The sequence below is a fragment of the Leucoraja erinacea genome, chromosome 8 (assembly GCF_028641065.1).
Source record: "Leucoraja erinacea ecotype New England chromosome 8, Leri_hhj_1, whole genome shotgun sequence".
NCBI lineage: Eukaryota > Metazoa > Chordata > Chondrichthyes > Rajiformes > Rajidae > Leucoraja > Leucoraja erinaceus.
This window is the reverse complement of record NC_073384.1, coordinates 47980959-48001945: the sequence shown is the minus strand read 5'-3', so window position 1 is coordinate 48001945 and position 20987 is coordinate 47980959. Positions and strand designations below refer to the sequence as shown.

The 20987-nt window shown below is 42.8% G+C and overlaps 2 protein-coding genes across 3 annotated transcripts in view; one reads left to right on the top strand and one right to left on the bottom strand.

Annotated features, from left to right (window-relative positions):
* The window catches only part of thada (THADA armadillo repeat containing), a 334005-nt gene extending 327806 nt beyond the window's left edge, over positions 1–6199 (bottom strand). Inside the window, exons 1-2 of the mRNA XM_055639660.1 lie at positions 5811–6199; positions 789–883 (exon numbers count right to left, since the gene is read on the bottom strand). Coding sequence (XP_055495635.1) covers positions 789–883; positions 5811–5886 — 171 coding nt within the window. The 5' untranslated portion in view covers positions 5887–6199. The remainder of the gene's footprint in view (positions 1–788; positions 884–5810) is intronic.
* A 151-nt stretch (positions 6200–6350) lies between these two features.
* plekhh2 (pleckstrin homology domain containing, family H (with MyTH4 domain) member 2) overlaps positions 6351–20987 on the top strand; it is an 80835-nt gene continuing 66198 nt past the window's right edge. Inside the window, exons 1-2 of one of the 2 annotated variants that reach the window (XM_055639659.1) lie at positions 6351–6518; positions 12304–12472. In XM_055639659.1, the coding sequence (XP_055495634.1) occupies positions 12350–12472 (123 nt within the window). In that variant the 5' untranslated portion in view covers positions 6351–6518; positions 12304–12349. Of the gene's footprint in view, positions 6533–12303; positions 12473–20987 lie in introns of both variants that reach the window. The other variant, XM_055639657.1, reaches the window with a different exon arrangement.

Sequence of the window (20987 nt, the reverse complement as noted above, 5' to 3'; positions counted from 1 at the left end):
TGTATGTGACGAATAAATCTGACTATTGACGTACTTCTTTGACTGAGCGAATATATTTTAGGTTCCTTCATTGTGGTTATATCATGCATTGCAATGTCATTTAAAATGATAAAAAGTTCATTATATGTTTATCAGCGAGAAGGGAAGTAATTTAAAAAAGCATCAAATATATCATGTGAAAATATGTTTGAATAACATATGAACATGAACAATGACTAATTACTATATATGAGAACAATGTACACTTGCGCATACTTGCAATGTAAGTAATGAAATTGGTACTTGATGAGGGGTTATTAATATTTAGATCCAAATCTTCAGCACTCATAAAAAAATGCTCATTAAACATAAGTAGATTGTTAACTTCTAAAATAGTTGAGGCAAAACATTCCAGCAAAATATACACGCCATTGCTACTTACAAAATCCACACCGTTTGAAAACCAAAAGCTAAGAAGATTTTTCAAATAGTATCTCAATACTTCTACACAATGTTTCAATTAGTAAGTCTTTCACTTAATTCAATATTTTGAGTTAAATATGCAATGGATAATTTATATATATGGTCATTACTTAACAATCCTGCAAACAACATTTTTGCTTTTACATTTCAAAACTTGTAACGTCAAAAAAGTAGTTTAAAGTACAGCTGCAGATAAGGTTAAAAAGGAATTAACATTAGGTGCAAATATAACTATAATCTTAAAATAATCACTGTGACTCCCATCAGTGCTCATCTACCATTCCTACTGTTCAGACACACAAACAATGGAAATAATAAGGTAGTACCTTCTTCAGTAAATGCAGTTGTTCTATTCCATCCTTTAACTCTACGCATTCCAGGAGAAGATTTACAAGGCTGTTCTCCTCACCGGTTGCAATAGCTGGGGGTAGAAATACAGTACAGAAGAGAACAATGACTAATGGACTGCTTCTATGATCATCGTTACTCGTTTGTAAATATATCATTTCTTTGTTCTATATCGCCACCTTTTCATTTCCCTTTCCCTTTCGCCTGATTCTCAGTCTGAAGAGTCTCGACCCAAAACATCACCTATTTCTTCTCTGCAGAGATGCTGCCTGTCCCGCGGAGTTACTCCAGCATTTTATGTCTATAGTCAGTGTAAACCAGCATCTGCAGCCTCTGCACAACTCATTGACTTTATTAACTTCACCACCATTCTGCACTCAGTCACTTGGACCATCTCTGACACCTCCCTCCCATTTCTTGATCTCACCTCCATCACAGGGTACAATTGACTGACGTCTATTACAAACCCACTGACTCCCACAACCATCTCAACTACACTTCTTCCCACCCTGCCTCCTGCAAAGACCCTATTTCCTACTCCTAATTCCTCCTACACCACATCTGCGCCCAAAATGAGGTGATCCATACTAGAAAATCTGAGATGTACTCATTCTTTAGGGACCAGGGGTCCCCTCTTCCATCATAGATGTGAGCCTCACACATGTCTCAGTACCCTGCAGCTCTACCTTTGCTCCCCCTCCCCCTAGTCACAACAGGGACAGAGTCCCCCTAGTCCTTACCTTTCACCCCATCAGCCGTCGCATACAACACATAATCCTCCGACATTTTTGCCACCTCCAACGGGATCCCACCACGAATCACATCTTCCCATCTCCACCCTTTTCCCCATTCCGCAGAGACCGTTCCCTCCACATCTCCCCGGTTAACTAATCCCTTCCCATTCAAACCACCTCTTCCCCGGGTACCTTCCATTGCAACCGCAGGAGATGCAACACCTGTCCCTAAATGCTCCTACCTCGACTCTGTCCAGGGACCCCGACAGTCCTTTCAGTTTAGGAGGAGGTTAACTTACACCTCCTCCAACCTCATCTACCATATCCATTGTTCAAGATGTGTACTTTCATAGCAAAAGGATTTGAGTATAGGAGCAGGGAGGTTCTACTGCAGTTGTACAGGGTCTTGGCGAGACCACACCTGGAGTATTGCATACAGTTTTGGTCTCTTAATCTGAGGAAAAACATTCTTGCCATAGAGGGAGTACAGAGAAGGTTCACCAGACTGATTCCTGGGATGTCAGGACTTTCATATGAAGAAAGACCCGGTTTGTACTCGCTAGAATTTAGAAGATTGAGGGGGGATCTTATAGAAACTTACAAAATTCTTATGGGGTTGGACAGGCTAGATGCAGGAAGATTGTTCCCGATGTGGGGGAAGTCCAGAACAAGGGGTCACAGTTTAAGGATAAGGGGGAAATCTTTTAGGACCAAGATGAGGAAAACATTTTTCACACAGACAGTGGTGAATCTCTGGAATTCTCTGACACAGAAGTTGAGGCCAGTTCATTGGCTATATTTAAGATGGAGTTAGATGTGGCCCTTGTGGCTAAAGGGATCAGGGGGTATGGAGAGAAGGCAGGTACAGGATACTGAGTTGGATGATCAGCCATGATCATATTGAATGGCGGTGCAGGCTCGAAGGGCCGAATGGCCTACTACTGCACCTATTTTCTATGTAATAATAATAATAATGGATGGGATTTATATAGCGCCTTTCTAGATACTCAAGACGCTTTACATCGCATTATTCATTCACTCCTCAGTCACACTCGGTGGTGGTGAGCTACTTCTGTAGCCACAGCTGCCCTGGGGCAGACTGACGGAAGCGTGGCTGCTAATCTGCGCCTACGGCCCCTCCAACCACCACCAATCACTCACACACATTCACACACATTCACACGCAGGCAAAGGTGGGTGAAGTGTCTTGCCCAAGGACACAACGACAGTATGCACTCCAAGCGGGATTCGAACCGGCTACCTTCCGGTCGCCAGCCGAACACTTAGCCCATTGCGCCATCTGTCGTCCACGGCGCCATCTGTCGTCTACAGCGCCATCTGTCGTCCACTTGTACTCTTATACATCGGGAAGACCAAATGTCGACTGGAAGATCGTTTCGCTGAACACCTTCCCTCAGTCTGCCTGGATCTACTTAATCTCTCAGTTGGAAACCACTTTAATTCCCCTTCCCATTCACACACTGACCTTTCTGTCCTAGGCCTCCCCCATTGTCAGAGTGAGGCCAATCGCAAATTGGAGGAACAGCACCTCATATTTCACTTGCGCAACCTACAACCCAGTGGTATGACATTGAATTCTCTAGCTTCAAGTAGACCCTGTGGTCCCTCTCTCTATATCCCTCCCCCACCAAAGCCACACCAGGTTCCTGTTCTCACCAAGCTAACAGCTAACTGTCTGTGTTTCCTTAATTATCGTAACTTTTTTGCATATCATTAATTCATTTGTTCTATATCTCTCTACATGATTGTCTATATCTCTTGTTTCCCTTTCCCCTGACGAGTCTGATGGAGGTTATCGACCCAAAACGTCACCCATTCCTTCTCTCCAGAGATGCTGCCTGACCGCTGAGTTCCACCAACATTTTGTGTCTATCTTTGGTTTGAACCAGCATCTACAGTTTCTTCCTACACAAGTTTCAAGGCCCTCTGGTTCTCCCTACCGTTTCTGGTTTTCACCGTCTCCATCAAAGGAGACAGACTATTGGCCAACCTACTACAAACCTACTGACTCCAGTAGCTATCTCAGCTACACTTCTTCCAACCCTGCTTCCTGTAAAAACTCTATGCCCTACTCCCAATTCCTCCGTCTACGCCGCATCTGTGCCCAGGAGGTTTTCCATATTAGATCATCGGAGATGTCCTCATTCTTTAGGAAACGGGGGTTCCCCTCTTCCAGTATAGATGAGGCTCTCACCAGGTCTCCTCGAGATCCCGCAGCTCCGCTCTTGCTTCCCCTTCCCCCAGTTGCAACAAGGACAGGTCCCCCTTGTCCTCACCCTCCACCCCATCAGTCGTCACATACAGCATATAATCCTCCAACACTTTTGCCACCTCCAACGGGATCCCACTACTTACAAGATCTACCCATCACCACCCCTTTCCGCTTTCCCCAGAGACCATTCCCTCCGCAACTCCCTGCTCAACTTGTCCCTTCCCAGGCACGGAAATCGCTCTCAAAACATGGGGGGGCCACAATTTCATGATGGCCAGCGCGCATGCGCACACAGGCAAGGCTTCGGCCATGGACCCTGTGGACGGAATCGGGAGCTGACCTGGTTGATGACTGACTCCGAACTCCAGCAACAGCAGCTTCGTCCGCCCTGAATTGTGGGGCTTCAATCGGTCCATTCGCGGGGGCTTCAACATCGGGAGCCTCGATCACCTCGACGCAGCAATTTGACTGCGGGGCGGTGGAAGATACTGCAGCCGGCCGCGCTGGGCGATGAAAAGCCCCGCGAACGGACCGATACAAACTCCGCTCTACGATCTTTGCTCCACGGATGTCTCTCTCCTCCAATCACCGCGCGCTATCCTCAGTCCCACCTCCCTACTTCCACCTCCCTCCTCCAATGATCGCGTTGAATCATCATGTCCCCCCCCCCCCCCACCCCACCTGCTGCTGAACAACGTCTCTCTCACCCAATTGGCGCCCTCGATCATCAGTCCCACCCCCCACTGTCTCTCGGAAAGTGGAGATATTTAATAGGTTTTTTTTACCAAGTTTTAAAATATGGATTACAAATCATGGGGGGGGGGTCGTTCCCCACCTCTCAACACATGGGGGGGGGGCATGTCCCCCCCTGCCCTCTCCCGGGATTTCCGCCCCTTCCCAAGGTACTTTCCCCTGCAACCACAGGAGATGTAACACCTGTCCCTTTATCTCCCCCCTCGACTCCATCCAAAGACGCCAACAGTCTTTTCAGGCGAGGCAGAGGTTCACCTGCACCTCCTCCAACCTCATCTATTGTATCCGCTTTTCCAGGTGTCAAATTCAGTACACCGGCGAGACCAAGTGCAGGCTCAGCGATCGTTTCGCTGAACACCTCCGCTCAGTCCGCCTTGAAGCACCTGGTCTCCCGGTTGCTCAGCACTTTAACTCCCCCTCCCATTCCCAAACTGACCTTTCTGTCCTGGGCCTCCTCCATTGTCAGCGTGAGGCCCAGTGCAAATTGGAGGAACAGCACCTCATATTTTGCTTGGGTAGCTTACATCCCAGCTGTTTGAACATTGACTTCTTTAACTTCAAATAGCTCCTGCTTTCCCTCTTTAAGAATAAGAAGTAAGCCATTTAGAACGGAGACGAGGAAACACTTTTTCTCACAGAGAGTGGTTAGTCTGTTGAATTCTTTGCCTCAGAGGGTGGTGGAGGCAGGTTCTCTGGATGCTTTCAAGAGAGAGCTAGATAGGTTTCTTAAAAATAGAGGTCAGGAGATATGGGGAGAAGGCAGGAACGGGGTACTGATTGGGGATGATCAGCCATGATCACATTAAATGACAGTGCTGGCTCAAAGGGCCAAATGGCCTCCTCCTGCACCTATTATCTATTGTCTATCTCCATCCCTCCCCCTCCCAGTTCTCCCACCAGTCTGTCTCCCACTACATTCTATCTCTGTCCCACCCACTCCCCTGACATCAGTCTGAAGAAGGGTCTCGACCCAAAATGTTACCCATTCCTTCTCTCCAGAGATGCTACCTGTCCCTCTGAGTTACTCCAGCATTTTGTATCTACCTTTAGTTAATCCTTTGTCAAGTTACAATATGGGATCGTGCCATGCACATAATGCACATAATGGCACAAACGGCATTTCAAAATAAATGCAAGTTTTCGAGTTTGATTACACTGTATGAACCACATCATTCTAAATCCAGTTAATATATTTCAACCTTTAAAGCGCAGAAAATTCTGCAAGTTGTCCACATTGTGGTCTACCCCATTCACCCTGCTGTTCACACGTGTTTACTTACATCTGAAACTTGCAAGTTTCTGGTCATCCAGAATAATCCGACCAACCTCGGCGTTTTTCTTCTTCTTAAGAACCATGCCTGCTCGGATTATTTTAAATAGTTGGTAGAAAAATAGCAGCAAAAATTATTCCTTGCACGACTTGAAGCTGATGTGCATTTCACTCCAGTTACCTCTTCGGAGTTAAATTGAGTTAAATTAAGTTAAAATGGAAAGGTCGTGGGGGTGACTGATAGATCTCAGTGCAGCACGGGACCCGTGCAATGGTTGAGCAGCAAAATAAGTATTAGCGACGTTGTTTAGGGCAGTGATTTCATTTCAAAACCCCCTTCCCCGACCACTAGCACAAGCTAACACTGCCATGTTTGCAACAGTTCAGGCCAACGTCAATTCCGCCTTCGCGTTGCACGAATCGGCGACTAGCCCCGCCGCCCATCTGCTATTGGTCGAGGTGGGGGGAGCGGAGGCGCCTTCCACCGCTCCATTGGCTGGGGCTCGCGTCAGTCATGGAACGTTGGCCCGGATGGTTCGCCGGCGGATAGATACAGCGGGTTGCGAGCGATGACAGTGGGCAGCGGCTGTGGGAAAGTTAACAGCGCAGGGATGGAGAGGGTGGAGGCAGCAGCGGAGGCTGAGGGTCACTCAGCAATAAGCGGCTGCCTGGAATCCTGCCCGCATCCCTTTCTGTCGCAGTTTCAACGGAGAGAATGGTGCGTTTGAGCAGGTAGGCTCTTTGCCAGTGATTGTCAGAAAGGGAGATGCTGAATTTCGACCGAGGGAGGAGGATTCGAGTAGCCCTTCAGGAGTACACTCTGCAAGTGATGTCATTGGGAGGCAGGGTGGAAAAGATGAGTTTGAGGCAAATCTGGGAGTTCCCACAAATCCAGTGGACAAGGGTGCATTGCATTTGAAAGGTTCACTCCAATAACTGTTTTCCTAAGAAGCAAAATAGTTTGAGGGGAGACTCTAAACAAATCCATTCGTATAATATGAGTTAGATGTATTTTTTTCTCCGTGAATTTGGTGAACGGATACTTTTCATTTCAGTACATCATCAGTATCTTTCACAAAGTCTGATTATAAAAATATGTAAATTCTAATCATTTATTTCTCTGTTGAAGGAATAACGTTTACTGTGCACGAAAGTCACCAGTGTTTCCATGCACGCACGCGAATTACATTTTCGTTTTCAGTTGAAATACCGTTTAGTTTATAATTGGATTGTCGAAATATTTTTTTTCTTTCTGGGTTAAAAAGTTTTTTGGAAAGGGAATTCAGAGGACATTTAAAATACGAAGTACATAATTTGGCCAATATTATATGTGATATTTTTTGAAAGAGAACAGCCTAAACTTATGTTTGCTAATGTTTTCAAGTCAACGGTGTGTGTGGATTTCATACGATTGAAGGGTGGAACCATGTCGCAAACCGCAGTGAACCTAGAGGTTTATTGCTTAGGAATTGATGTGTTCTGAATTATAATATGTATTGAATTGATGTATTATTTATTGGTAAAATAGATATGAGTAAAATGAAAGCATTAATCGATGCTCTGGAAATCCATGTGTAACCCTCTGGAAATCCATGCTCTTTCAAAAATGGGCAGCTGACTGAAAGAATTGACAAAGGTGTATTTTTCTTGAGCTAGCCTACTCAAGGAGAACTTTACAACTTTACAATAACGTGTCTACCATTTATTTTACCCCTGGTCAGATCAAGCTTTGAGTGTAGTTTTAAATGTCACCAATAATAACAAGATCAAACAGTTTCCGCCGGGAAGTGTTATAGTAGCAAATGCAATCCGTGTTGTATTAAGACACGTGTATGACCGCGGGAGTTAAATTACTTGCAACGCGTTGTTTCGTCGTCATATTTCAATCACTGTAGATGTCTTCTATGACTAATTAGTCATTTTAGTAATTCCGATATTTATCTCAGCCAATCCTATATTAATACGTTTTTTTTCCCCTTAAGATACTATTTTACCCTGACCCGAGACTACAGATGCTGTCTGACCCACTGAGTCCTCCAGCACTTTGTGTTTTGCTCAAAATTCCAGCACTGCAGTTTCTTGTGTCTTAATTTCTATGTGTTTGTTGATCTGTCATCGTCATTCGAGTCGCTGATATTTGTTATACTCCCTGGCCATTATTTATTCCTCTCTGAGCACAACAACAATAGATTTAATCATTAACACGTTGTTGGTTTATGCATGTTGCATGCCATATGTGAACACAGGCAGGGGATATTGATAGGTAGATGGCTGGGCAAAGGCCAGAGATAAACACACACAAGGTGTGAAACAAATGGATTGCAGAGTGCAAATGTGTAGCTAGAGCATTGATAAGATGTGGGTTGTTCAGGAGTGTAGGTGGTGGGGAGATAAAAGGGCAAGGTCAGTCAAGGCTCGGGGCAGGGGAAAGAAGGGGGGGTGAGTTAGGGGAGAAAAGGGGAGGGGGGGTTAGAAACATAGAAAATAGGTGCAGGAGTAGGCCATTCGGCCCTTCGAGCCTGCACCGCCATTCAATATGATCATGGCTGATCCTTAAACTGTGACCCCTTGTTCTGGACTTCCCCAACATCAGGAACAATCTTCCTGCATCTAGCCTGTCCAACCCCTTAAGAATTTTGTATGTTTCTATAAGATTCCCCCCTCAGTCTTCTAAATTCTAGCGAATACAAGCCGAGTCTATCCAGTCTTTCTTCATATGAAAGTCCTGACATCCCAGGAATCAGCCTGGTGAACCTTCTCTGTACTCCCTCTATGGCAAGAATGTCTTTCTGTTGTGGAGTTTGTACCTAAAGTTGGAGAATTCGCTGTTCGTGTTGTTGGGTTGTAAGCTAGCCAAACAGAATATGAGATGCTGTTCCTCCAAATGTAGTTTCTGCCAATACAGTTCTGACTATACAATTCTCACTGTGTGGTTTAATTTTGAGATACAGCGTGGAAACTGGCCTTTTGGCCCACCTACACCTAAAGCTCTCCTAGGGACAACATACATCTGTACTAAGCCAATTAACCGGCAAACCTGTATATCTTTGGAGTGTGGGAGGAAGCCAGAGATCCCGGAGAAAACCCACACAGGTCAAGGGGAGAAAGTACAAATTCCGTACTGACAGCACCTGTCGTCTGGGTCGAACCTGGATCTCTGGTGCTGCAAGGAAGCAACTCTATCACTGCACCAGCATGTCATCGTGAATCTGTGTTCGTTGATATGCTATATACAATTTGAAAATGTGATTTTAGTATTAACTATAACAGTCAACAAATAAAAATCTGCTTTCAGTAAAAGGAACCATGAAACTCCTGGATTCTGGTAAAAACATAAATGATTCATTCATCCCTATAGGGAAGGAAAGCAGCCAACATTACCCATTGAGACCTAAATTTGACAGCAGTTTCTCCATAAGGTTTGGTTGAAGCCTCTTTAAAGTGGCCTAGTCAAATGTTACATTGTAGCACATGACAATAAAGCACAGCAAACATTGTTACAGATGAAATTAAATTCTTGAGGCAGGTATTTGAAAATCGCACATTCTTGTGATTTTATTTTTGATTAATCTAAAATTCAGTGTGTTATTTACTAAAATGATAGGATTTTAACCATTTTGTACTTGGTGAGAATGTTTTAAATTTAACCATGTATAGGATGTTTATACGTTTTTTTTGGTTTGATATAAAATATAATGAGTTTTCTGGATAATGTTGTAGCTCTTTGCTTTATGTAGTCTTAGAACTATGAGTACCTGCAACCAAAGCCTTGTTCAGCATGTGAATGTAATGGACTCAAAAAGCAAACAAAAATAAAAATCTGAATTAAAATTAGAAAAGGTAGACAGATTGGCTGATCAGACACCAATGGTAGAATGACAAACAGAATTGACATTGAGGGTTATTTTCATCAATTTATTCTTGTATTCTTGTTTATTTGAGTGTAACCAATTGCTTGGGGTTTAATATTAAGCTTGATTTTCAATGCTAGAATAGGCACAAGCGATTGTAGATGCTGGAACCTGTAGCAAAAAAAAAGCAGAACAGCTGGAGGAACTCCAAGTTGTGAAGAAGGGTCTCATTGACTGTCCAATTACATCCACAGATGCTGCCTGACCTGCTGAGATCCTCCAGCAGTTTTGTTTTGCTTGTGTTTGTGATCTATTTTATTTCTTTGCAGTGTAGGCCTGTTTTTATTTTTTCTAGATTCTAGTGTCTGCGATCTCTTGCCTCTCCATACTCTCTTGGTGGTTTATCAAGCATTTAAAGTATTTGTAAATATCTACCAGATTGCATAGCTCGTCATGAGTTAGCTATGAATGTAAGCAATCCTTGGCATTCTTTCCTTAAATGATGTAGTTTGCTTGGAAAACATACCAAGGGAGTTAGGTTAAATACAATTGATCTTTCAAACCAGTCATAATCACTCTCAAAGAATGATAACATTTTAATAATTTTGGTATTTAGAAATCTGCTAAATATTTTCATTTCAGTGGTGTTTTATCATATCTCTCAAATACCTGAACCTGAATGTATGATGAATTGAAATATAGATATATATTATTGAAGTTGTGGGGCAAATAAAATATGTGCCTGACCAGTCTAATTTTCCCTATAATTGTCCAATGTGGTGCAAATGGAATGATATCATCATATGTGCAACTGACACTGAAATTACCTCGAGTGCGCAATGATATATCACTCCAGATTGTGTCGTTTCATCTTTCCAGAGTGACGCAAAACAACTCAGAAATTGTCATTATTCCCTTTCACTGGGTAAAGTAATTTTCCAGTCGGGTAGCAGTGATTAAAAGAAAAATCAGTCCCAATCCATTTGAATTTCTATGTAATTTCTTAATATAGCAGCAAAATTTACTCCTTAAAAAAAAATCATGCGCTTTCTTGGATTTAATATGTTTTTCCACATCAGATATATATAATCTAGCAAATGCATGCATGTTCAGTGCAAAATGTCCAAGAATTTACCTATCAAATTGTGCTCTGGACTATAGAGCTACACAGCACTAAAGCTGGCCCTTCAGGCTACTATGTCTATGCTGACCAGGTTAGAATCATAGAGTCCTACAGCATGGAAACAGTCCAAACGGCCCAACTTGCCCACGCTGACCTACATGTCCCAACTAGTCCCACTTGCCTGTGCTTTCCCCATTTCCTTTTAAACCTAACCTTTCCATGTATCTGTCTAAATGTTGCGAAAGTACCTGCCTCGACTACCTCTTCTGCCAGCTTGTTCGAAACACCCACCACCATTTGTGTTGGGGAGGAAAAAAAAAGTCACCCCTCGGGTTCCTATTAAATCACCACCCCCCTACCCTCACCATAAACCTATGTCCTCTGGCTTGTTGAGTCTCCTACTCTGGGCAAGAGATTCTGTGCATTTTCCAAATCTATTGTGCTCATGATTTTGTACCTTTTTTGTTGCCTCAATGACCTCGTCTCACTTGCCTGCACCTGGATTATATCCCTACAATCCATTCCTATCCATGTACCTGTCCAAGGTATCTTTTAAATGGCATAATTGTACTTTCATCTGGCAGCCAATTCCATGTACACACCACCTTCCGTGTGAAAAGGTTGCCCCTGGGATACCCTGTGAAATATTTCCCCTCCAACTTAAATCTATGCCTTTTAGTTTTTAGACTACCCCACTAAGGGAAAAAGACTGTGGCACTTGAGCCATCTATTGTCTCTCTTGATTTTAAAACTCGAACGTCACCCAATCCTTCTCTCCAGAGATGCTGCCTGTCCCGCTGAGTTACTCCAGCATTTTGTGTCTACCCAGTAAGATCTCCCCTTGGCCTCCTATACTCCAAGTACAAAAGACCTAGCCCCTCCCACAATTCAAATCTTTCAGACCTGATAAAATACCTGTAAATCTTTTTTGTATTTTTTCCAATTTAATTTCAGCCTTCCTTCAACAGGCTCACCAAAACTATGCACAGTACTCCAAATGTGCTAATTCCAACATCTTGTACAGCTGCAACTTGTCACCCTGCATGCAATACCCTGCCCAATAAAGCAAAGTATGCCAAAGATCATCTTCACCACCATTGTCACCACCTTCATGGAACTAGATACCTGTACTCTTGGGTTTCTCTGTTCTACAACACTGAAGAACAGCCCCATCTTGAACCCCCCCAAAAAACTGCTAATGGAACTCAGCAGGTCAGGCATTATGGTTACAATGGCACTTTATTTGTCACGTGTACTGATGTTCAGTGAAATTCATTTGTGTATCCAGTAGAGTACAGGTATCACAATACATAACACTTAGATCTGTGGAGGGAGATAGACAGATGATATTTTGATTCAGCACCCTTCCTCAGACTGAACACTGGCATATGTCACAATAGTGTGTTTCAATCCATTCCTGTACCAAGATCGAATTAATAGTGCATACTGTTACTGAGCTTTGGAATTAGTCATGTATCTCTGTGCAATTTCTGTTCCGTTCTCATTCTTCCTTCCGTAATTGTTTCTAGAATATTGGATATCAACACCCATCCTCGTACAAGACTGAACGTGACCATGGCTGAGTGTTCCGAGATGGCTGGTGATATAGATTGGAAAGAGCGGTGTATGACTCTTGAGTCGCAGATGCTGAAGTTTCGGGTGCAGGCCAGCAAAATCAGAGAGCTGCTTGCAGAGAAGGCAAGTGAACATGAGCATTTAGAACAAGGGTTTTCAATGAGCTGTCTGGGGAAAGCACATTGCCTTGAACTGCATAATATCAATGTGTAGGCCCATGCTGGTTTACACTGAAGATAGACACAAAATGCTGGAGTAACTCAGTGGGTCAGGCAGCATCCCTGGAGAAAAGGAATATGTGACGTTTTGGGTTGAGAGTCTGAAGAAAAGTCTCCGTGCGAACCATCACCTATTCCTTTTCTCCAGAGATGCTGCGTGACCCACTGTGTTACTCCAGATTTGTGTGTCTATCTGCAGATTATCAATCTTACTTTGATAATAAACAGACGTTGTTTTAAGCCTGTACAATAGTATTCATAATAATGAACGTAATAATGCTCATCCAAAATGAGTCTTTTTCTGCTTTTTTGTGCAAATTGAGGAATGAGAATAATGTACTATTTCATTGCATCCATGAACCACAACTAAAAAAAATCTCTCTGCAGTATCGTGATGTCTACCTGTTCAAGATGAGCAACTAATATGAAATTTAGAATTGTGTTTTAAAAAACTGCTGGAGGAATTCAGCGGGGCAGCATCTGGATAGTTGATGTTTTGGGATCCTTCTTGAGACTGATGGAGTAGAGGGGAATAGTTAGCACTGTATAAAGAGGTGAGGTGACAGGGTGGGCTAAGAGCTGGCAAGTGAGGAGTGAATCCAGATAATGAATGGCTGCTAGGCAGATGAGTTTTGTTCAACTATAAATAATGATAGGACAGAAAAATGCTGCTGCTTTTTTTTGCCAGTTGTGACAAAAGGTGACCTTATTTCCAGAGGTAGCATAATGCTCTATAAAATGACAATAAAATATTTTTACTATTGTACTTAAATCTTCTTGCAGTTAAGGACAACAAGTAGTTCCGATGAAGGGTCTTCAGCCTGAAATACCCTCTGTGTTTCTCCAGCACACTTGTACTATTTACTGATTTCCAGCATCTGCACTCCCCTGCTACTGAATTTGGAGATGTGCGTTTTCACACTTGTGTATCTCTTGCCTGATGAGAGAGGGGAGGAAGAGGGAGTGGCCGGTGTGAGTCTCATCCTTGATTATGCTGGTGGCCTTGCCGAGGCAACGTAAAGTGTAGATGGAGTCAATGGAAGGGATGTTGGTTGGTCAGCCAGCTGGTGTAATGGACCATGTAAGGAAATTGACTGTGTAAGGAAATTACTGGAGAAAATCCTAAGGAATAGGATTTCCATAAGAAATACAGGGTCTGCTCAGAGATAATCACCATGGCTCTGACTGGGGGGCAATCCTGCCTTGCAAATTTAATTGACCTTTTCATGCAGGTATCTTAAAAATGTTGAAGACAAGGCAATAGATATTGTATATAGATGTTGCTGGAGTTTTTGTGGACATTTCATCTCTGAGGTCTGAAGTTCCCACCTGCTTGAAAAGGGCATCAATGATATCAGTGCCCAAAAAGAGTAAGGTGACATGCCTCAATGACTTCCAACTGATTACACAAATGTCCGAGGTGATGAAGTGCTTTGAGAGGTTGGCTATAGCGCAGATTGACTCCTACCTTAGCAAGAAACTGGACCCACGACAATTTTCCAGCCTCCACAGTAGACCAACGGGGTATGCAATCTCGCTGGCTCTCCACTTTGTACTGGACCACTTGCATAAAAAGAACATATACATCAGGCTGTTGTTCATCAACTACAGCTTGGTGTTCAACACCAGCATTCCCTCCAAACTTGTTACCAAGCTCGGGGAACTGCGCATCCCTCTGCAACTGGATCCTCGACTTCCTGATCAATAAAACACAATCGGTACAAGTTGGTAACAACGCTTCCTCCTCAATAGCCATCAGCACAGGAGCACCTCAAGGCTGTGTGCTCAGTCCCCTGCTCCACTCATTCTATACTCACATCTGTGCAGTCAGACACAGTTCCAACTCCATCTGTAAACTGTGCCATGATACCACCATTGTTGGATAAATTATGGGTAATGATTGGAGTATAGGAGGGAGATCGATCATCTGTTTGAGTGGTGCCAGAATAACATTCTTGCTTTCAACATCATTAAGACCAATGAGCTGATCGTTGACTTCAAAAGGCAACTAAACTACAAACCATGAATTATTTCGGCCTTTTGTTTTGCACTAATATTGTTTTTTTTAATTTATTGAACTTTTTTGTTTATTGTGTTATCTGTGAGAACTGTGTTTACGGACTTTTTATGTTGCTGCAAATAAGAATGTCATTGTTGCATTTCCAGTACATATGGCACTTAAATACTTTAAGGGATTGGACAGGCTAGATGCAGGAAGATTGTTCCTGATTTTGGGGAAGTCCAGGACAAGGGGTCACAGCTTAAGGATAAGGGGGAAATCCCCTTAAGGATAAGGGGGAAATCCTTTAAAACCGAGATGAGAAGAACTTTTTTTCACACAGAGAGTTGTGAATCTCTGGAACTCTCTGCCACAGAGGGTAGTTGAGGCCAGTTCATTGGCTATATTTAAGAGGGAATTAGATGTGGCCCTTGTGGCTAAGGGGATCAGGGGGTATGGAGAGAAGGCAGGTACAGGATACTGAGTTGGATGATCAGCCATGATCATATTGAATGGCGGTGCAGGCTCGAAGGGCCGAATGGCCTACTCCTGCACCTAATTTCTATGTTTCTATGTTTTGACACTAGACTGTGAGGTGGAGGGCAAAAGAGCCCATTTCTGTGCTTTACAATTCTATGATTCTTAGCTATGTGCTTACTGGACACGGAGTTCAGAGAAATGATGGAATGGTGCTGATTGCAAGTGATCATCAGGGACTGCAGATGAACAAATGAGCCACATCAATTAATTCAAACACTATCTGGACATAGGAGTTAGCACAGAGCTGAACAGCCATCACACAGCCAAGAGATCCAGGTTCACTCCTGACCTCGGGTACTGTCTGTATGAAGTTTGCACGTTATCCCTCTCAACATACAATGCCCTCCATAATGTTTGGGACAAAGACCCATCATTTATTTATTTGCCTCTGTACTCCACAATTTGGGATTTGAAATAGGAAAAAATCACATGTGATTAAAGTGCACATTGTCAGATTTTATTATAGGGTATTTTTTATACATTTTGGTTTCACTATGTAGAATTTAACACTGGGTATATATATAGTCCCCCCCCCCCTCCCTCCATTTCAGGGCACCATAATGTTTGGGACACATGGCTTCACAGGCATTTGTAATTGCTCAAGTGCGTTTAATTGCCTCCTTAATGCAGGTATAAGAGCTCTCAGCACCTAGTCTTTCCATCACCGTTGGAAAATGTTATTGCTGTTTATCAACGAGGACCAAAGTTGTACCAATGAAAGTCAAAGAAGCCATTATGACACTGAGAAACAAGAATAAAACTGTTAAGAGATATCAGCCAAACCTTAGGCTTACCAAAATCAACTGTTTGGAATACCTTTAAGAAGAAAGAGTGCATTGGTGAGCTTACTAATCGCAAAGGGACTGGCAGACCAAGGAAGACCTCCACAACTGATGACAGAAGAATTCTCTCTATAATAATAATAATAAAGAAAAAATCCCCAAACACCTGTACGACAGATCAGAAATGCTCTTCGGGTGTGGATTTGTCAATGACCACTGTCCACAGAAGACTTCATGAACAGAAATACAGAGGCTACACTGCAAGATGCAAACCACTGGTTAGACGCAAAAATAGGATGGCCAGGTTAGTTTGCCAAGAAGTACTTAAAAGAATAACCACAGTTCTGGAAAAAGATCCTGGCTGGAGGATGTAGGTGAATGGTAGAAGGGCAGGGGTGGGGTGGAGGGAGAGGTTTATTGAATGTAGGATGCATCACCCATGCACTAGTTCCGTCCAGCACACTGGGGACAATTTACAGAAGGCAATTAACCTATAAACCTGTTTGGCTTTCGAGTGTCAAGGAAACCAGAACACCTGGGGAAAATCCATGCAATCACAAGGAGAACAGATAAATTCCGTACAGACAGCGTCCGTATTCAGGATCGAACCCGGGACTCTAATGCTGTAAGGCAGCAGCTCTGTGCCACCAGTATGTTACAGATATGATCAAATAACACGAACCGGGTGGTGCCAGCAATGGCTGCCTCGCCAACAGTCTGTCTATCCCTTCCATTGTGTTAATAGCATGTGTTAAAGGTGTGTTCTTTAGCTTGTTTTATGTGTGGGGGGGGGTTGGGTTTGGGGAAACCTCTAATCTCTTACCTCGACGGAGATGCAATTTTTTTTTTTTTTAATTTTTCCCCCCGTATCGTATCTCCGTCCGCACTGCCCTCTAACACCGAGGAGTTGCCGGCCTTTGTTGGAGACCGATTTTTGAGAGCTCCACTACAGGAACCCTAAGGGACTTTAACATCGTGGAGTCCGCGATCCCTTTGGTAGTGATCGACCTCTGATCTCCTACCGTGGGTGCTTGTGGTCAACATCATGGAGCTCACAGTCTCTGGTCAGAGACTGACTTCAAGAGCTCAAGGCCGCGGGATCGCCCGGACATGGGGGCTTGGACCATCCTGCGGGAGCTTCGGTCACGCTGTTGGAAGGTTCGACTGCCCCGACCATGGGAGAATAAAAAGGAAGATTGGACTTTTTTGCCTTCCATCACTGTGGGGAATCCGCTGTGGTGGATGTTTATGTTAACTTTTATGTAGTTGTGTGTCTTATTGCTTTTTTTTTGTATGGTTGTATGGTAATACGCATATCACTGTACTTTAATTGGTACATGTGACAATAAAAGACTTTGGACTTTGAAACCCTTGAGTTTTGGTTTGTACTTTTGCCTCCGACTCCAAAGGATGCACTCGTGACAAATTCCCTTCAACCATGAGGCTAATAAACACTACAACCTCTAAATAGGCTCCAATCTATATAGACTGGGGAAGATTATTTTTGACTTCGCACAACTATTGTATATTAATTTGTCTGTTTTTTAAATATACTGATTTTTTTTTTTTGCTTTATGTGTTTCACAGAGTAAAATGTTTACATGTCTTTTGTGCTGCTGCAAATAAGAATTTCATTGTTTCGTTTTGGGACAAATGACAATAAAACACTTTTGACTTGACAGTGGACTACTGGCTCGTGATCTTGTTACCAGTTTAAAGAATGCAGAAAGGCAAACTGATGGCAGGATCAGTATAAGATGTAAGTGGTAATTTTGCGAACCAGCTTTTTACCAGATGAAATGGGCTAAAACAGTGCTTGTCATTGTGCATTATGGAGGCCATGGTCTCAGAATAAGAAGTCAGCTATTCAAGGCTGAGGTGAGAAGAAATTTCTTCACCCAAGGGTGGTAAATATTTGGAATCCTGCCACCCAGAATGGTTGCCGGAACCAGGCCAGTGATTGCATCCAGATCGTGATTAATAGATTTTTGACCATCAAGGGGATCACAAAAATGATATTGAGCTTAAAGATCAACAAGCATGAGAGTCCGAGACCTGTTCCTATTCTTATGTCATGTTCTTATGTGTTGATTGGTTCAGATGAGTAAAGATGGGCGAGGCTATTGTGGGAAAATAAACACCAGTGGGGATATGTTGGACCAAATGTCCTGTTTCTGTACTGCAGATACTGAAGTCCCACGAGTGATCGGAAGAACCATTAACTTTTTACAGCATATATAAATTAGCTTATTTTAGTTTAGAGATACGGCACGGAAACAGCCCTTCAGCCCACCGCATTCACACCAACCACCAATCACTGTACACTAGCACTATCCTACATACTAACGACAATTTACAATTCTTACTGATGCCAATTAACCTACAAACCTGTACGTCTTTGGAGTGCGGGACGAAATGGAGCACCCGAGGGAAACCAATACGGTCACGGGCAGTGTCCCATCAGTCCAGGGTCACCCCGGACATCTCCGGCTGCCCCCGGACAGGGATGGGACACTCGGGAGGGGGACGGTCCAGCATTAATTCTGCAGCGCCAGAGACCCGGGTTCGATCCTGACTATGGATGAAACGCAGGTCTATATTCATGCACCAGCACAGTTGCCGAGAATGTTTAACGTGAGTGAGCCATGACCTGGGCATGCGCCGTCGAAATACCGAACTTGCTTATTTGGTGGAGTCCAAATGCAGCAGGAAATGTAACGGCCTTTAAACAGAAAAAGGATAATTTAACACGTTTTTAATCCTTAAAAATCTCGGATAGATTAAGGAAAATGTGTTTCCACATTTACATTAATCTACCTGTCAGTCATTTAGATTACTTGAAATACAATGTAACAAAATGGCTGTGGTTACTCATGGTTTGTGGGTTGGTGGATGATGTACCAATGATAACCCCCTTAATGATGTAATTGCATGAGTCTATTTACTGCAAGATTCTAACATTACATGAGGATCAGTAAAGGTGAAGTCATGTTAGCATGGTCTCTACATTACTTCAGGGCCTGTCCCACTTTCACGACCTAATTCATGACCTTTTTTTACTCGTGAACATTTTTAATCGGGCTAGAAAAACGCCCCGACCTACTTGATGCCACGAGTACCTACGACTTGAATCACAGCCTGCTACGACCTCGTGACGACCATGCTGCGAGTATGGGTCAAGGCCGAACTAGAATTAGGTCGTGAAAGTGGAACAGGCCCTTTACTTCATTTGGCCCATATGTATTGAAAGGTAGTGACTAGTTTAATCAAGATTTGCCCGGAAATTGGCCCAATCATACCTCCAGCAGTAATCAACATATTTCTTCCATGAATGTTTGGTCCTGCTGTAGCCCCATTGTAAACAGTGGCGATATGCTTGATAAGGATGGTAGTTAATGTCTTAAAATTTACAACTGGGAGAAGCATAAAAGATATCGAAACAGGAGCTCTACTTCTGGTAGTTTTCACAATTTGACAGTGTATCGGACAATGTGGGAATTATTGGTTTCTGAAAACCATCGTTCAACAATAGTGTTCAGGAAGACTGATATATTTTTATAAAATTATTTTTATTTTTCATACAAAGACTCATCTCATAATGAACCACAAAGAATTGCATTCCGGAATGGTATTTTAACCCGTTAAATGATTTAATCATGATTACATACTGATACAAATGGCTGCAAAATACTGAGTGCATTCACAAGTAGAAATTTGAGAAATCTGATTTTTTGCTTCACTAAATCTGATAAGATTAAGTGAAGACTGGATCTGGAGGTTAACAATACCAGAGGCACATTTAGTTGTTTGGCATCTGAATATATGTGTTCTTTACCAGCAGTCTGGAGATAGTTGCTGAGAGTAGGAATGCTTCTATTTATCTCAATAGTATTTTCACTGTGAACATGGTTTGGATCAATTAACTTTGGATCGGGTGGCACAGCAGTAGAGTTGCTGCCTTGCAGTGCTGAAGACCCGGGCTCGATACCTACTACGGGTGCTGTCTGTTCGTTCTTCTCATAGGAAAACCCGCCTAGGTTTTCTCCGAGATCTTCGGTTTCCTCCCACCACTTCAAAGACGTACAGGAATGTAGGTTAATTAGCTTGGTGCCTGTATAAATTGGCCCTAGTGTGTGCAGGGTAGTGTTGATGTGCGGGGATCGCTAGCTGGTGCGGACTCGATCGGCCGACGGGCCTGTTTCTGCTCTGTACTTCTAAACTAAATTAAAGTGGTCATAGATCCAGAATTGAAAACTGCTGCATCATTGTCAGCACAGCATAGTACCACGACGCACACAGGGCTAGAAACACATTCAACTGTAGTCTGCTTAACACTCAAACCAATGTGCATTGAACTCAACTTTTAAAATGTGGACCTGGTGATTTCCAGTCTGTTGACTCATTGTATATTCAGAGCATCTATTTGTTTCATCACATTCAGTGTGTAATGCTTCCTACAATAATCAGTAATTGCTTTGAAGAATATAAGAACCATTTTTTTTGGAAAAGCTGCAAGTAAACAAAATAGTGGATTTGGCTGAAAGGTTTAGTTTGGAAGTAATGCTGGAGACTGCGACAGCACAGCTTCATTATTTTGCTGATACAAAGGCCAAAATAACGTCATCTGGTTAGATTAAATCAACACTGACCCTGTGCATACAACCAAAGAATTAGGATAAAGTGTAATATCCAGCCACTGTGCATTTGGTGTGTTATTGTAACATAAAGGAAGTGATACCAAGGGTAGATAATAGAATTGTGTTTATTCTGGGAACGGCAAAGACTTTGATTTTTCGCAATCGCATGATTGCCTTGTCGTGTTGTCATGGTCTGTGAACTTGACTCAAATTATGGAAAATTGTTCCTTGAAATTACTTCTTTCATTTCCGACTACCTCCTCAATTTAATGGAGGAAAACTTGCTAATTTGTGTCTTCATTTCTTGATTTTATTAAATTAGACTTTAAAATATTGATGGTTGCTATATATTGAAATAATTTAATTAGATTTTGTGATCAGATCTATGGAGAAATATTGAATATATTTATCTGCTTTTCGCTTAGCTGAATTTTCTAGTTTCGGATGGATCAAACCTTTCCC